The following is a 15,574-nucleotide window of genomic DNA, read 5'->3' on the forward strand; positions in this document are numbered from 1 at the left end:
TGCAAATACACTTGTCAAATTAAGCAATAAACTATTTCAACAGCTTGCATTAGTGTAGTTCTTTTTAAAACAAACAAAAAAGAAAAAAATTTAAATATACCAACTTACAGCACTAGCCTGCCAAGCACCAAAAGAACATCTTCGCATTCTGTAGTCAAGTAAGGTCTTGCATTAGCAAAGCTTTGGATGGAGATTCGATACACTTCCAAAAAAGGTAAAATATGTTCTGATGCACCCCGACTGCCAGCATACTGGAGCAGTGTCTGAAACAAAAGCAGCTCTCATTAGAAGATCTCATAACACACTTCTGCTTCAAAATAAATATACAATCTTAAACACATACGGTGGAATCATTCTGGAAGTGAGGAATTTTTAATCTGAAGGAGAGTTTAAAGTGGGAGCTTTCACCTCAACAGAAATTCTCCTTTTTATTGAAATATAGTTTTATTTACTTTATTATTTTGATAAAGTCATCAGTATTTCTACTGGGGAGAATGCTAGAATGCAATTGGCAGAAATGTGAGCTACTAAGCAGAAAATTCAGGGAGCAGTCCTACACTCAGCTCCTTTTGTACAACTACCATGGAGACACAACCACACATGTAACACTGGAATCTTTATTACCAGTCAGAATGCAGGGAAAAAAAAGGAAGAAACTCAATATTAGGAACATTACTACAGGTGTAGTCTTTTAAAAATACATTAATTACCCACACAGCATGAAGCCACCAGGAAGGGATTCAAAACCCAGATTTGATCACTATGTAGGCATTTCTCAAATGCAAAATTACCCTAAATTTACTCCTTGACCACAGCATCCCACATTCCCTGGGCACAGTACTAAAGGAACAGTATAAAATCCAGCCAGTTCTAACAGAAATCACATCAACACAGGGACAACACTAGTATGGCCCAAACTTTTAAACCATTCCTACACTACCATGCTGTGAAGAACAATTTGAGAGCAAGCAGGGCAATGTGCTGAGACACCTTAGCTCTTCTGCTGCTCACTTCACAAAAAAAAAAAAAAAACCACCCTCCTGCACCTCCAGAGCAGTGATGCTTGTACATTTACCAGCTCCCTCTGCCATTGGTACTCCCCCTAGACTAATTAAGGTAACAATCTTGATTAAAGCCAGCAGCAAAGAAAATAAAACCAATGAAAGAGGCTGTGCTTTTTGGAAGCCTTAGGGCCAAGAGTGCAGGGGAAAAAAAAAAAGTTCAGAGTGCTCACCCTACCATTGAAAACAAGTCAAACTGTCCTACAAGGATGGTGATGCCTTATCAGTTTTCAAATCACTTAAAGTTAGGACTCTGACACAATAAACTTATTTTAACACTTTAAAAAACCCATATGATCCTATCAGATGGTGAATAGAATGAGGATACCATGGAACAAACCCTACTACAAGCTTGCCAAAACCAAATGCAGTCATAATAATGACCTAGAATTTCTTAGGCAAAAGAAATTTTCACAGCAAGAAATAAGTGGCCAGTATCCAATACTACATCAGTGATACAACTACACTATACTATTCTTTGCCTAAAAACAATGTAAGCTGGCAAATCATGTGCTATACTTAAGAAATCTATAAAAAATACCATCTAAAAATCAATAATCTATTCTGTGGATTGTTCTTCAACAGTTCATGAATAGAACTTCTGGGTGAATCAAAGTTACAAACTTTCCCAAAACCCCACATAATATTAATAAATACATAAGTGGAGAATTGAAGTTTGCAGAAATCATCCTTAAGCACAGCACAGAGATCATCAACTGCAGCAGTCAATGGTGAGTAATACCAGTCTTCAAGCTTATTTAACAGATTAATGAAGGATTTGATAATATAACTCCAATCATATATTGCATTAAATCACATTCAAAGACTATCAAGCTGCAATCCCCAGAGAGTCAACTGATGCCTATCATAAATCAGCTGTTTAGTGAAGTCAGCAGTAGCACTACCATTCCAGGGACTACAGGAACAGACCAAACACACCAATCCCTGCACATCTCTAAACATATATCCATCAAAACCAATCCAATTTAAAAGCCAAATTTAGTACTCAATTATTTTTGACAGACACTTTAATCATAAACTACCTGGTCTGTGTAAAGCATAAAACACAGCAGAATACTTTCTAAGATTAAATAAATATTCTAGAAAACACTGCACCCTTGCTCAAGTGCAATTTGAGCACTGGGATCAAAGTTGTAAATCTAGCATTGAGAATTCACTGAGTAACCATCTATGAGAAACTTCTTGTCAAACACATAAACAATGGCTTCAGTATAAAAAGCAGATTCAAGGTGACAGACTTATTAATAGCTTGAATTTCAAGGATCTGTAGTTTTGATCATTTTTATGCTATTAGTATTAACAACTGAGAAATAAGCCAAATATAGTAACTGTATTAAAGTTTTTCAAAGCCCTTGTGCTATTTCACAAGTAATAGTTGTTTAGTTGTCCACTACAGATTTCTCCTGGCAGTCTATACAAAAACTACTATGGAAAAATAACTTGACAGAATTAGATAATCTACATGTTTAAGGGATTCTCATGCAGCAATTTAGAAGAAATTACTCCCTTACAGTGTAATTACCTGGCCAGAATATTTGTGATTGTAATATCTGGTTAATGCATGCCCATTTCCACTTCAGCCCACCCTCCTCTCTGATTCCAGGAACACATGGGCAAGTGCAGAGGCCACATCCACCTAATGTGGAACACACAGACCAACCAAAAATTGCAGAAAGCCAACAGCTGCTGGCAGATGGGATCCTCTGACATCATACAACCTCCTTTTCACTGTTCTTGCTATTTATGATAACATAGCCACATGCACTCCCCTTAGTCATTCTATCTGGCTGTTTGGGTACATACGCTCCAAAAAAAATGTGTTTTTCCCAAGGTGAATGTGCAAAGCATTCATGTCTACACAATATAAAGTTGCAGTCAACCCATTATTTAGGTATCAACAGTTTATTTGTTAGCCTGGATAAAAGTACTATTTCCTTGCTTAAAAATAGAGTTCTTCAAGGAAATTGTAGCATCCAGCATCAGTCCCTGTAAGAGTTACTGCAAAGTTGCACACAGCAGCAGAGGTTTACAAGCAGTAAAACATTCAGACAGCTCAAAGCATAGGAAATGCACTAATTTAGTTCATAATTTGCCTGACAACCATGGTGATTTCCACAGCAAAACAGAGCACCTTGCAGGCCCCTACCTCAGGTGAACTCACAGGATGGCAAATGAAAAAACATTTCAGCTCTCCTTATGTCAGCTACATCCCAAAATCTAACTTCAGCCCAGATAAATTCAGCTTCTTTGTAGGCAAATTCTGCTGTAGCTTAATAACTTTATGACAAGCTATCACTGGCACCTTCCAAGTAATTACTACAAAATTGAGCTCCCTAAATTTCATTTATGAGCAGACTTTAAGTTATCACAAACATTCCCTGTCAGGAGAAACCCAGACATGAAATTACACCCCACCCACAGTGTCTGACTGCACAATGACACCACAGAATCATCCTTGGTTGATGCTGCAGGACAGACCAGCAGCTCCATGTCCCCTGTTGCATCTCCTGGAGTAGGACACAACAAAAGGTCCCAGACCAAACTCAAAACAAATATTTTCCATTTTTATCTGTGCTATCACAGGATTTTAAAATCAGACTACTCTAACAGCACAAGGACTTAGAGGGCTAAATTATTTGTGGGACATGGTTTGGGGGTTTTTTGGGATTTTTTAGGTAGCAGAATGGTTTTTCACCACATTCTACTGATCAAGTATGGCTAAAGCTTCTTCTGCACCAAATTAATCTGGAAAACTGGACCTGTACACACACACAGACCATCTTGACAACAACTATCAAGTGCTGGCTGAAAATCTGTGTCAATGTTCTGATGCAATGTCCACCACTGGAAACAATTTCAGCAAAACCTAAACAGGGACAGAGTCACACTTTGCAGCAGGCTCCATGTCAATGCAAGGTCACAGATCCTCACCATATACTGAGCTTGGGACAAACACAGCAGGATGCAGCTGCACCCTGCAGTTGGACAGGGAAAAGTTTTGAAAGCTAGCAAATAAACTTATTCTCTTGTTTCAGTAAGTGATGAGCTAAACACCCTCCCAGAATGGCACTGCAAAGCACACAACCTGTAAATGCAAAATGGAAGGCTGAGAAGGGTAACACCACTTATACATAACTTGTGATATGCCAGCAAGCTTTTTTCTCTTATTTTGTCATTTATCAGTCAAATACTGCAGCTTTATCAGCTGAGGTGTTGTGAACTAGCTTAGAAAATAGATTTTTTATTTATTACTTTAAAACCCACAATTTCTTCAGACTCAACAGGGACAGCTCTCCAATCCAGCATAGTAACAACAATTTTTCAACCTTAGAGCTCACAGTAAATGATGCTGTTAGGGTAGCAAAAAACAATCATTGAAAGAGTTGACTTAAGAACGAGTTCTCCCCATCAGTGTGGCTTTAATCAAGATCAGCTCTTCCGTAAATTAGGGCCTCGATTCAGAAATTGGTGATCTTCCTCTGTGTTGCACCAAGCAAATATTCACATACACAGCCACAGTTCATTCAGTGACTTCAGGGCGCCGTAGCCCTTACAGGCCAGCACTCCTTGCGTCCCACGGCAGATCCCAAACAGGGCGGAACACGCAGATTTGATCCCGACACGAGCGAAACACAGACAGCCGGAGGTCTCGGAAGCGAGCCAAGACTGCACCGAGCAAACGCGGAGCGGCCGATTGCCCAGAGACCCCCCGAGGGCCACGGGATGTCCCGGTGCGGAGCAATGGCAGAGCCCAAAGGCGAGCGGTGCCTCGGCCGCGGCTCGGGGCTGGCGGCGCAGAGCCCGCTCGGCACGGCCCCGCGCCCCGCGCCCCGCGCTCCGCCCGCTGGGGACCGGCGAGCGCGCAGGGCGGCAGCGCCGCGCCGCATCCCCGCCGCCCGCACCCGGCCCGCGGCCCGCCCCGCCCGCCTCCTACCTGGCAGAAGCCCCGGCAGTAGGCTCGGGACGAGGCTTCCGACACCTCCTGCTCGCGCAGCTCCGTCTGCAGCTGCCAGAGGCGAGCGCGGAGCGCCGGCACCACCCGCGACACCTCCGGCCGCGCCGCCGCCTCGGCCTCCGCGTCCGCCATCTGCACCCGGCCCTACTGCGCGTAGGCACCGGTCACGTGACCCGGCGCTGACCTCATCGGCCGGGGACGGCGCCACGTGACTCGCGCACGTGACTCCGGAGCCGCCCCACGTGACGCGGCGGGGGCGCGCGCGCCCTCAGCGTGAGGGGGCGGGGCCGGCGGGCGCTGCAGCCCCGCCCCCCGGGCCGTGAGGGCTCGGGCCCCCGGACAGGAGAGCGGCTCGGCTCGGGAGCGGCACTCCCGGCGACAAAGGTGACAGACCGCAGGGCTAAGGGATTGAAAGATGATAATGGACGCCGGCCAGAGCAGCTTTTAAACTTAGATTGCCGTTATTCTAATCGCCCGTTTAACAGCACGTTGTTGAAAGTAGAGCGTTCGTGCCCTAGGATAGCCCTGGAGCGGCTGCTGCCCAGACGCGCGAACGGGGAGGATGGCAAATAGATTTGCCAAGAATTTGCAGTGTGTCTGCTGATAGGAGATGCTGAGCCCGTGGATCGGAGCAGGTTTCTCTCTGTGCTTAACTCATGAACTATATATTTTCTCCGCACTTTACATTTATGGAGGAGAGTGACAGGCAGGCTTTGGTGGGAGCCTGGCATCCAGCCGGGGTCATTCCAGTACAGGTGGGGAAGGAAGGGAAGGCAACAGGGGATAAGCAAAGTCATGACAGTTCAAGGCAGGGGTAGGCAAGACATGGAAAGGAAGGTGTAGGCATGGCTGTTGTTTTTTAATAGCAGCAATTGTATATGAAGTAATACAATCAAAATATATTAGATACATGTATTTTAGTATATACAAAATTTGGCAGTGAGTAATATAGTATAATTGAGGTTTGAATAAAGCATCAACCGATCGGGGATATGGGTAGGGCCCTTCCTCCCGTACCAAATAAATCAGGCTAAAAATCTCTACTATGTACTATATGCTAAAACATATTAATACAGAATTTTCTGGAAAGCTCCTCCTAGTTTCTACTCCTAAAATCTACATCGCTATGTTGTGTTGCACATGCTCCACCAGTAGTTAGGGGTCTCTCATCCTTTCGGGGGTCTTGTTTCCAATGAAGGCTCTGGGTCTTCCTCGTGTTCGCTGAGTGACCTTAAAATAGCACAAGTGCACTGAGCTTTGGGTTATATATCCCATAACAAACCTTATTCCAGTGTCCAATGCCTGCAATCATCCCAATTTGGCCCATTTCAAGGTCAAAACTTTTCATTTCTAGATGCTGTTATCAAACCTACATCCTTACTATCCTTACACCCACCGAACATCTGCAGGATCTGCTTTGTCCCTCTTCCTTTTCACTTTGTAACAATCATTTTCTATTGGTGCGAAGCAACAATTTTGCTGGTATAGTTATAATTTAGTTACACGAATCTCATTTATCCCGCGGCTCTGTCCCAGGTTGTGCAGGTGTCAGCTGTCCCCGTCTCCTCCGTGTGCGGACGGTCCCGCCTGGGCAGCGGCCCCTGCTGGAGCCTTCGGAGGGCGGCAGAGACAGCGCTGAGCTCTCCAGAGATGTCACTGCCCCTGTGCTGATGCCTTCGGTGAGGCCTCGAGTTTTTAGCTTTTTGTATTTTTCAGATCCTGTACTGCATTAGTGTAATAACTCTGAACTCCATAGAGAGTGTCAGTAAGCTCTCTTCACATTTTGATCAGACAAAACAATGCTTCCAGGCCTGAGAACCAAGGACACTCTTATTTTTTTGTATAAACAATAGTGAATTGGGGAGAGGGAGCAAACTGACTTCATTACCTGAAGATGTAGTTGGAGAATTAACCACTGATATGCAAATAGACCAAACATATCTGAATGAAAAACTCGTGGCCACCATCTATCTTGGTTCAAAATCTGGGAGGATTTTGGCTGCCCAAGTGCATCTGTTGAAGGCCTTTATTAAATACCCACTTGATTTTCTTAACCCTGTCTAACCTCTGTTTTAGGCAACTACTCCAAGGTTCATTGGGGCTACCTATAAACAGAGGCCAGACAAAGTTAAGAGAATAAAAAGGAGTTGTATTTATTGAGGAGCCTTCAGGTACATTTAGGGCAGACAAAGCCCCCTTAGGGGCTACACCCAAAATGGACAATGGGTCATGGGTTTTCCCACTTTTATAAGTTTGGTCTATTTGCATATTGGAGGTTAATCTTCCAATTAAAGCTTCAGGTAATGAAGTCATTTACCCCAAGTTTCCTCCCTCCCATCTCACTTTTGTTTCCATCTCTCAGGGCCTGAGCCAGTGAGGTGTCCTTGATTCCCAGCCTGGAGAGGAATTGTTGTGTCTGCCCAAAATGGGAGAGCAGCAGCTCACACTGGATATGGAGTTTAGAGTTATACACTAAAGAATTGCAGGGTTACAAATATAAAAGCTAAAATCCTAAGGCATCAGGGTGTCCAAATATGAAGATTCAAAGTTGAAAACATCCTTCACTCTGAGAAAATGTACCAGAACAAAAAGATTTCACTGTCCTTCCCTTCCATCTGCAAACTTGAATTCACACCAGCTACATTTCCTTGCAGCTTGTAAACTGTGCACATAACCACGGTGGCAATGTCCTTTTGTTCTCCACTGTATCATGCAGTTTCAGTCTTGCAGAGTCTGAAATGTTTATTTCTTGCACAGAAAAATGTGTCAGGATAGAGGCAGTCTGGCAGGCTGCTTCTGTGGAAACACAGTGGTGTCATGCACTTTCTTTCTCAGCTATTCATAGCATCACATTTTGTCATAGGGAGAGTTTCAGCACAGATGCTGAATTGTCTTAGTTTCTTCATCTCTGGTTTCTGCAACATGTTCTTGTAGTCTGTAAATTTTGCATTCTGGTGTCCTGTTCTATTGTGCTCAGGCCAGCAGCAGGACTCAGCCAGAGCTGACTTACAAGATGAACCCTGGGCATCATGTGACTAACACAATCAGTATTATTTAGCTAAAAATAGATGCCTGACATGCTTATTCCAGCTGTTTAACACCAAACCTGCTGCTTTAGAAACTTTCACATAACCTTTCTCCAAGAAAGGTATCATTTTAAGAAATTTTCCCAACTGACATAAATAGAGGTTTATTTGTAAGATATTTTAGGGCCTCTGGCCAAGCCCTGGCCCCTGCTGGTTGGGAAGTGTGCCACCAGATCCACAGGTGTTTCTTTGCCAAAAAATATAAACAAGTCACTTGTTGGTTTGGGCCTCTAAAAGCTGGACCCAGTTTGGGGGTGAATTTGGAGACCTCACCTATGGCTGGACACACTGTGTAGGATTTTCCCAATTGCTAGGAAGGGTTCTCCAGGTCCTCACTGTGAAATGAGGCTCCTCAGTAAAGTATTTAGATAATTGGTGATGTATCTTCCTCAATCACTGTCTTGTCTCTCATGTACTAATTATTAGGTGCATTACCTTGCTTATTTTTGCTTGCTGCAAGCATGTAGTTTTATTGAATGTATCATTTTACTTTTGTGTTGTCCTGACAGTCATAGTAAAATAAGACCATTTTTTCTATTGGTGTCTGTGCCCTTTAAATCACTCCTGGCAATTGGCAGAACAAGTTCTGAGCATCATTTCTCTCCTTCAGGTTTTGTTCATTGAAGGATATCAAGGTTGGATTAGCAAAACTTAAAATTTCAGTAACTGTCCCAAACTGTTCTTACAATAGCAGTTTGTGAAAAAACTTTATTACATGCTAGCTAAAGTGGGAAGTTACATTGCTTATTATTAATTAAAATAATTAATTGCAAGTTAATGAACCCCATTAAGTAGAAAAATTAATTAGGAAAGTTCCATCATTTCCATCTCTTGGAGTTGTTTTGTAAGGTGCTGGTATGGTGTTGGAGATGCTAGGAGGAGCTTCAGTGCTGGTAAAGTGGATTTAGAGGGAACAGGGAAGGATTGATTTGGTGGTATCAGTTGACACAATTTTCAGTGGTGCTGGATGAGGTTTGAGAGTGCTAAAGAGGAGCTGCAGCTGGCTAAAATGGTTTTGGAAGGTTTGAAGGTGGATTGGAGGAGCTGGGATGGTTTGGGCTGTGAGTGGGTGCAGGGAGGGGTTTGGTGGTTCTGAAGGGATGTTCCCCTCACCAGTTCCTCTAGAGGAAAATCTCAGCATTGGGGGTACCTCTGGGATCACCCCAACTGGCTCATGGTTATCTCCCTCTTTCCCCTTGTATTTCTCACTCTTTCTCCCTCATGTTTCCTGCTCTTTTCCCCTCACACTTCCCACCATTTATCCCCCTTAATGTAAGACCTTAAGGAGAATTTTTCAATTACTTAATCCTTAAAATAAGAGAAAAGAAGGTTTTCTCAATTTGAAGCCCTTTGTTTCTAAACCCTCTCCTTTTCCTGGAGTCACTGGGATGCACTGGAGAGGCACTGGGATGGACTGAGGAGAGACTGAGGGCACTGGGAAAAAACAGACTCAGATTTTAAGAAAGGTTTTATTTAATTCCAGAATTCCTTCAATTTTGTGGTTTCCCCTCCAATCTGGCATACTCTACCCCAACTCCCCCAATTTGGAGGATACATTCCTCATTAGCAGCCCCCTTTAATGAGGCTGGGGGGGAGAGCTCTATGGGGGGGAAAGGGGGACTGGACCCCCTCCGTGCTCCTCCCCCCACCAAACCAATGTGGTTCAGACTCATTTCACAGAAATTTGGGGGCAATTTCATTGAAATCAGGAAAAATTAACATGGAGGGGGGAAATCCCCCAATATGGGAGTGTCCCCCCATCTGATACCGGGGAGACCCCGCCCCTCTGACGTCACTCGGCGGTGGGGGGCGGGCGATGGGACCCCCGGCGGCTCCTCAGGAGGAGGCGGAGCTGTGGGGGAGGGAGGGTTCAGGGAGGTCTCCAAAACACGGGGTTCTACCCCAGAATTTGGGGATGTCACCCAAAGGTCCTGGGATGGCACCCCACGGTTTGTGGGGCTGTGATAATGAGGGGGTAAAGCAGCAAACAGAACTTTGGGGCACAGCAGCAGGGATTTGAGGCAAAACAGTGGGATTTGGGGGTTCCAGGAGCAATTCTGGGCATTTCCCCCATCAGCAGGAAGTTTTAGGGGGCGTTGGGGTGCTGGCTGTGAGGGTGACCTGGGGGTCTCACCTGGTCTCCGGCGGCCCCGGGGGGCAGCAGGCTCTGCGGCAGGTCGTGCTCCAGGTTGCGGGCGCTGGGGTCAGCGCCCCAGGCCAGGAGCAGCCTGACCAGGGGCTCCTGGCTGGGGGTCCCAGGCAGTGCTGCTGCCATGTGCAGGGGGGTGTTCCCGTGGGCCTGAGGGACGTCAGGGGGCTCAGGGTACCCACAGGTCACCGTCCAGCCCCCCCAGAGGTACCTCAGAGACCCCTGAGATCTGATACCCATACCTCCAGCCCCCCCAGTCTCTCCACAGACACCCCAAAGCCCCCAGTGCCCTTTTGATCCCTCTGAACCTCCCAGAGCCCCTTCACTCCCCACAAGCCACTAGAGGGACCCCGAAGAGCTGCACAGACCCCCTGCAGTGAGCTCCCCCAGCCCCAGCAGCCCCCCAGACCTTCACGTTGACGAGGCGGGGGGCCATGCCGGGCTGGCGCAGCAGCAGGTGGGCCAGGGCCAGGTTGCCTCCCCGCACGGCCAGGTGCAGCGCTGTCAGGCTGCTCTTGGTGTCCTGCGGGCGAGACGGCGCTCAGGGGCGGCCCCACCCCCTGCAGCCTCCCCAGTGCCCGGGAGCACAGCTCTGTCCAGCCCATGGGGACTCTGCAGGGAGACACAGGTGGTGTGGGGGTCTCACACCCCTCCCCAATCCTCCCAAGGTACCCCAGTGGTCAGGAGATCAGGTCTGCCCAGCACACAGGGCCTTGAGGTGGGACACAGTCATCCTTGAGGGGAACAGAGGTCTGTGCAGGGAACCCAGGGAATCTCAGGGGCCCCTGGAGAGTCGTGGGGTACCTGGGGGTCCTTGGGGGGTCTGTACCTGGCTGCTGCTGTCCGCCCCCATCTGCAGTAGCAGCTCAACGCAGCGGAATCGGTGCTGGGGAGTGGGGGAGCCTTCTCCAGAGCCCCCCTGCAGCGAGGCGTTGTGGGCCAGGACAGCACAGTGCAGAGGGGTCTGGCCTGGGGGGAGCCAAGAGGGGTCAGGAAGGCTCCCCCTGGAGCTGGGAACTCTCCTAGGGACCCCCTCAAAGTACAGACACACACCCTGGGACCCTCCCAACATCAGCCCAGGACCCCCAAACTGGAGATCCCCATCCCCCCGAAACAGTGATGCATCCACCAGTAATCCCACCAAGAGCTACCAAAAAATGGAAATCCCCAGGATCCCCTTTCAAACCAGAGACCCCTAGGCCCTTTGTGTTTTGAGTAGCCCTCAAGTGGGACTCTCCCAAGACACCCTGAAACAGGGGACTCATCAGACACCCCAAATCAGGGGGGTAGTCCCCCTGAGTCCCCCTCCAATTACAGACCCACGGGAATTCTCCCCGGTCCCACCCAAACAAGGACTTCCCAAGAATCATCCCCATCCCAAAACCAGAGACCCACCCCGAGCCCCTCCACCACCCTTGCCCCCCACAAATTTGCTGACCCTCAAAATTTCTGGCCTCCACGTTGACAGGAACCCCTGAGGATATAAAGGCCTGGGAAGACAAGGGGAAAGATTTGGGGTCCCCCTGGATACCAGGGACACCCCCCCCCCCTTCCCTCAGGCCAGTTCCCTGGTCTCCCAGGACAACTTTGTCCCTTCTGGACCCATTTTGGGGTCCCCTTTGGGAGGGTTTTGTGGTCCCATGGGGGTTGGGGTGTTACCTGGAGGATTTCAGGGTGCCCATAGGCTGCAGCCAGGTGCAGGGCAGTGCGGCCCCCGTGGTCAGCAGCGTCAGGATTGGCCCCCAGGACAAGCAGGTCCCGCACAATGTCCGGGGCTGCAGCTGCTGCTGCCACCAGCAGTGGAGTCTGGGGGATGAAATGGGGGGATCAGGGGAGCTTAAGTGACTCCTGGGGGAGTTAGATGTCTAGGGGGCAAAGGGGGCCTCAGGGCTTTTGCAGGGAAAACAGGAAGGTCAGTGGGATTTGGGGGAATCAGGGTGGCTTAGTGGGAGCCAAGCACCCCTCCCCAAACCCTCAAATTACCACTCTGGTATTCTGTTAATGCTCTGCCCCCCTTATCATTCCCTCATTAATTATTTGTAATTAATTGCCTCTTCATTAGTCCTTTACTGGCCTCTAATTACATTATCACTAATCACCCATTATTACTCCCCAGTATTAATTACCCCTTTATCCTCCATCACTCTCCATTGTTAGGGTGCAACAGGATCCTGTGATTATTTATCCCAGAATTAACTACCCCACCCCAATTATTAATTTCTCCATAACCCCTGATCTATTATTGGTTTTTTACCGCATCACCCCCTTATTGCACCAATTAAGACTCACTTATAACCCCTAGAACCTTCTTTACCCCCAATGCCCTCAACTTTCCCAACTTTCATGCACTTCTAGCTTCCCCTGCCTCACCCCAAACAAAACTTGTTTAGGTGCTCCTGCACCTTGATCTCCTCCAGATGCCCCCTCAGGCCCCCCAGGTGTGTTGTCCCCCTCACCTTGCCCAGGTGTTCTCGCACCTCAAGTCCCCCCAGGTCCCGCAGAGCCTCGGCTGCAGCCCGGGCAAGGGCCCAGAGCCCCCCAGCACAGAGCACGTGCAGCAGCCTGGGGGTACAGGGGGGTTAGAGGGGACCCCCTTGCCCCTCTACCTGCCCCCCACGTTCCACCCAGAACACAGACCCCCCCCAAAAGGACTTGTCACCCCATAGCCCCACCCAGTGCCTCACAACTGCCCCTGGGGGCTTCCCAGCACTGCTCTTGTCCCATTGCCTCCCATGACCTCCACATTTACTCTCCTATTTACCCCACACTGATCTTGCCTGCACTGACCCCACTTCATTCCATTGCCCCCACACTGAGCACTACACTGATGTCCACTCACCCCACAGCACCCCTATGGGCTCCACTGACTGTCCTTCACACACTGACCCCCTAAATTGATCCCCCATTTGCTCCACTTTAGCCCATTGACCCCTCATGGACCCCTTGACCCCCGTACCCCCCTGTGACCCCTGTACCCCCAGTGCCCTCCCTGCCCCCCTGCTCACGTGTCCCCCTCCTCGTCCTGCCGCAGCAGCTCCTGTGGGTCTCGGCCCCCCAGTGCAGCGCGGGCAGCTGCAAGTTCCTGGGCTTCAGGATACGGCTCTGGGGTCTCCCTTCCCAGCAGGGGTGCCCCAAATTCTCCCCATGGCACTGCGGGATTGGGCCAGGCAGGGCCAGCAGCAGCCTTGGGGGGGAGAAGTCAAGGTAGAGGGGAATTGGTCCCCAGGGCTCCAGGTGTCCCCCAATCCTGCCCCAAAGACCCTCCCCATCTTCCTCCCCTTGCCCCCTCAGCTGCCACCTCATTCCCCCCATCTACATCATCTCCTCCCATTGCCGCCCCCATTGCGCCTCCACTGCCCCCAACTGTTTCCTTCATTCCGTCCCATTGCCTCCCTCAACTATCCCATTGCCCAACCAGACTTTTCTCACTTGTCTACCCCGCCATTCCCTCTCTTTGCCTCCCATTTCCTCCCATTCTCCCCCCACTGCCCTCTCATTTTCCCCCATTGTCCCCCATTTACCACCCTGCCCCCCTTTAACCTCCCAGTTCATGTCACATTTCTCCCCTTCTCCACTGTCCCCTCCAAGCCCTCACCTGAAAGCCGCTCAGACCGGGGGTCCTTCCCCCACGGGACCCCCCCGCGCTGCCGTGGGGGGACACCTGTGGCACCGAGCAGAGCTGGGCCGTCCCTGCGGCGCCGGGCCAGGCGGCACCTGAGGGAACAGCAGCGATGGGGGGACATGGGGAGGTTTGGGGAGAGGGACATGGAGGGGAATTGAGGGACACAGGGAGGACTGCGGGGAGCGTAGAGTGCACGGAGAGGATTTACGGGGCACGGCTGATGTGGGGGGGTGGGATCTGGGGCATCCAATCTGGGGGTCGGAGGTCACTCACCATCCGAGAGGCGCGGGGAGGGCAGAGCCAAAACCTGGGGGGCAGAGGAGAGAGCGAGGGGGTCAGCGAGGAGAGTGGGCGCGTCCCGGGGGCAGGTGTCACCAGGAGCGGGGTCACCCACCGGCGATCTCGCCTCTTCCCTGCTCTTCTGCTGCCGGAGCTCCTTCAGCAGCTGCTTCACCGTCTGGGGCGGGGCGGCGCGGGGGGCACCTGGGGGTGCGCAACGGGGGGCTCGGGGGTCACCGTGTCTCATCCAGACCCTCGGGGGACCCCCCTGAACTCCTGAGACCCCTCAAACCGCCGTGTCACAACCGGGACCCCCAAACCCCTGCAGCGCCCCCAGCGAGGCAGGAATCCCTCTGTCGTGACGTCACGGGGATTCCCATGCGTCACCTCCCGCCCCCGCTGGCACCGCCCTCCTCCCCGGGGAACCCCGTCCTCCCCCGCGGGGAGAATCCAGCGGGGAGGCCCCGGGAATTCCCCCGCTCCTTGAATGCCACTGTCCCCCCTCCTCCCCCCAGGTCTCCTAAAGGGTCAGCAGACCCGTCTTGGCTCTCTTAAAGGGCCAGTGTCCCCTAAAAGCGTCACTTAAAGGGCTAGTGTCTCCTAAAAGCAGCTCTTAAAGGGCCAGCGTCCCATAAAAGGGGGTTTTAAAAGGTCAGCGCTCCCTCCCAGGTGTTTTAAAGGGCCAGCACCCTGTCCCAGAGCTCTTAAAAGGCCAGCGTCCCCTAAAAGGGGGTCTTCAGGGGCCCGCGACACTCCCTCCCCCGTCCCCCATATCCCCCCTACCTCTCTGGGGCCGCATCCCGCGGGATCCGGGGCCAAATGGGGCCGGGGCGGGCGCGGGGGCCGTTTTTGGAGGGATTGTGCGAGGAAGCCCCGCCCCGGAGGGAAATGCCATCAAAACGCCAACGCTGTCACTGTAGCGACGGGTGACAGGGGGAGGGCGGAGCTGCGGGGGGCCGTGGGACCCGATGGATGGGGGAAGGGTCGGGGTCACCCGGGGGCCGGGGTCCTCTGAGAGCTGCCGAGAAGGGTCTCGGCTCCTGGGTTGTTCCCTTGGGATGTCATCAGCAGCGATCTGGGGCGACAATCCAGGGTCCCTCCCACCCCCCATCATTTTGTGGGGGTCTTTGCCCCATTTGGGGGGCTATGTCTCCCCAACCCCCGAAGATCTGGAGACCCACGAAGCCCATGAGGAGTGTGGAACCCCAAGGCTGGTGTCTTTATTGGGGGTGTGATGGTTCACCGGGCTGTCCCCCCACCTGCAACTTGCAGGGTGTCACTGCTCCCCTCCATACTCCCTACTTTGGGGGTGTGGGCTGTGTCTCACCCATTTGTGGGGTGTTTCTTACCCAGAGATCCTTGGGGGAATCTCTGCCCCATTCCAGGGAGGATTCTGACCCA

At 50.5% G+C, this 15,574-nt stretch overlaps 2 protein-coding genes across 3 annotated transcripts in view; both read right to left on the bottom strand.

Annotated features, from left to right (window-relative positions):
* Nucleotides 1-5,227, bottom strand: part of RLF (RLF zinc finger) — a 40,653-nt gene extending 35,426 nt beyond the window's left edge. Inside the window, exons 1-2 of one of the 2 annotated variants that reach the window (XM_079325466.1) lie at nucleotides 5,017-5,227; nucleotides 109-263 (exon numbers count right to left, since the gene is read on the bottom strand). In XM_079325466.1, the coding sequence (XP_079181592.1) occupies nucleotides 109-263; nucleotides 5,017-5,169 (308 nt within the window). In that variant the 5' untranslated portion in view covers nucleotides 5,170-5,227. The remainder of the gene's footprint in view (nucleotides 1-108; nucleotides 264-5,016) is intronic. The other variant, XM_079325467.1, reaches the window with a different exon arrangement.
* A 4,351-nt stretch (nucleotides 5,228-9,578) lies between these two features.
* NFKBID (NFKB inhibitor delta) lies at nucleotides 9,579-15,061 on the bottom strand. The gene is made up of 12 exons (XM_079325902.1): nucleotides 14,957-15,061; nucleotides 14,289-14,377; nucleotides 14,168-14,201; nucleotides 13,868-13,986; nucleotides 13,278-13,456; nucleotides 12,729-12,834; nucleotides 11,932-12,078; nucleotides 11,711-11,762; nucleotides 11,102-11,241; nucleotides 10,682-10,795; nucleotides 10,258-10,422; nucleotides 9,579-9,975 (listed from the first exon to the last, which is right to left on the bottom strand). Exons 1-12 carry the CDS (start codon nucleotides 14,970-14,972, stop codon nucleotides 9,916-9,918), a joined length of 1,221 nt encoding a protein of 406 aa, XP_079182028.1. The 5' UTR covers nucleotides 14,973-15,061; the 3' UTR covers nucleotides 9,579-9,915.
* Between the last annotated feature and the right edge of the window lie 513 nt (nucleotides 15,062-15,574).

This window comes from Erithacus rubecula (genome assembly GCF_903797595.1).
Source record: "Erithacus rubecula genome assembly, chromosome: 23".
NCBI lineage: Eukaryota > Metazoa > Chordata > Aves > Passeriformes > Muscicapidae > Erithacus > Erithacus rubecula.

What these genes read in the sequence shown, in the direction of transcription:
- NFKBID (XM_079325902.1), bottom strand. An exon ending in GGCACCCTGAAATCCTCCAG is followed by an intron (nt 11,763 to 11,931) that starts GTAACACCCCAA and finishes TTGTCTTCCCAG; the next exon opens with GCCTTTATATCCTCAGGGGT. An exon ending in GGAGGCCAGAAATTTTGAGG is followed by an intron (nt 11,242 to 11,710) that starts GTCAGCAAATTT and finishes GGCTCCCCCCAG; the next exon opens with GCCAGACCCCTCTGCACTGT.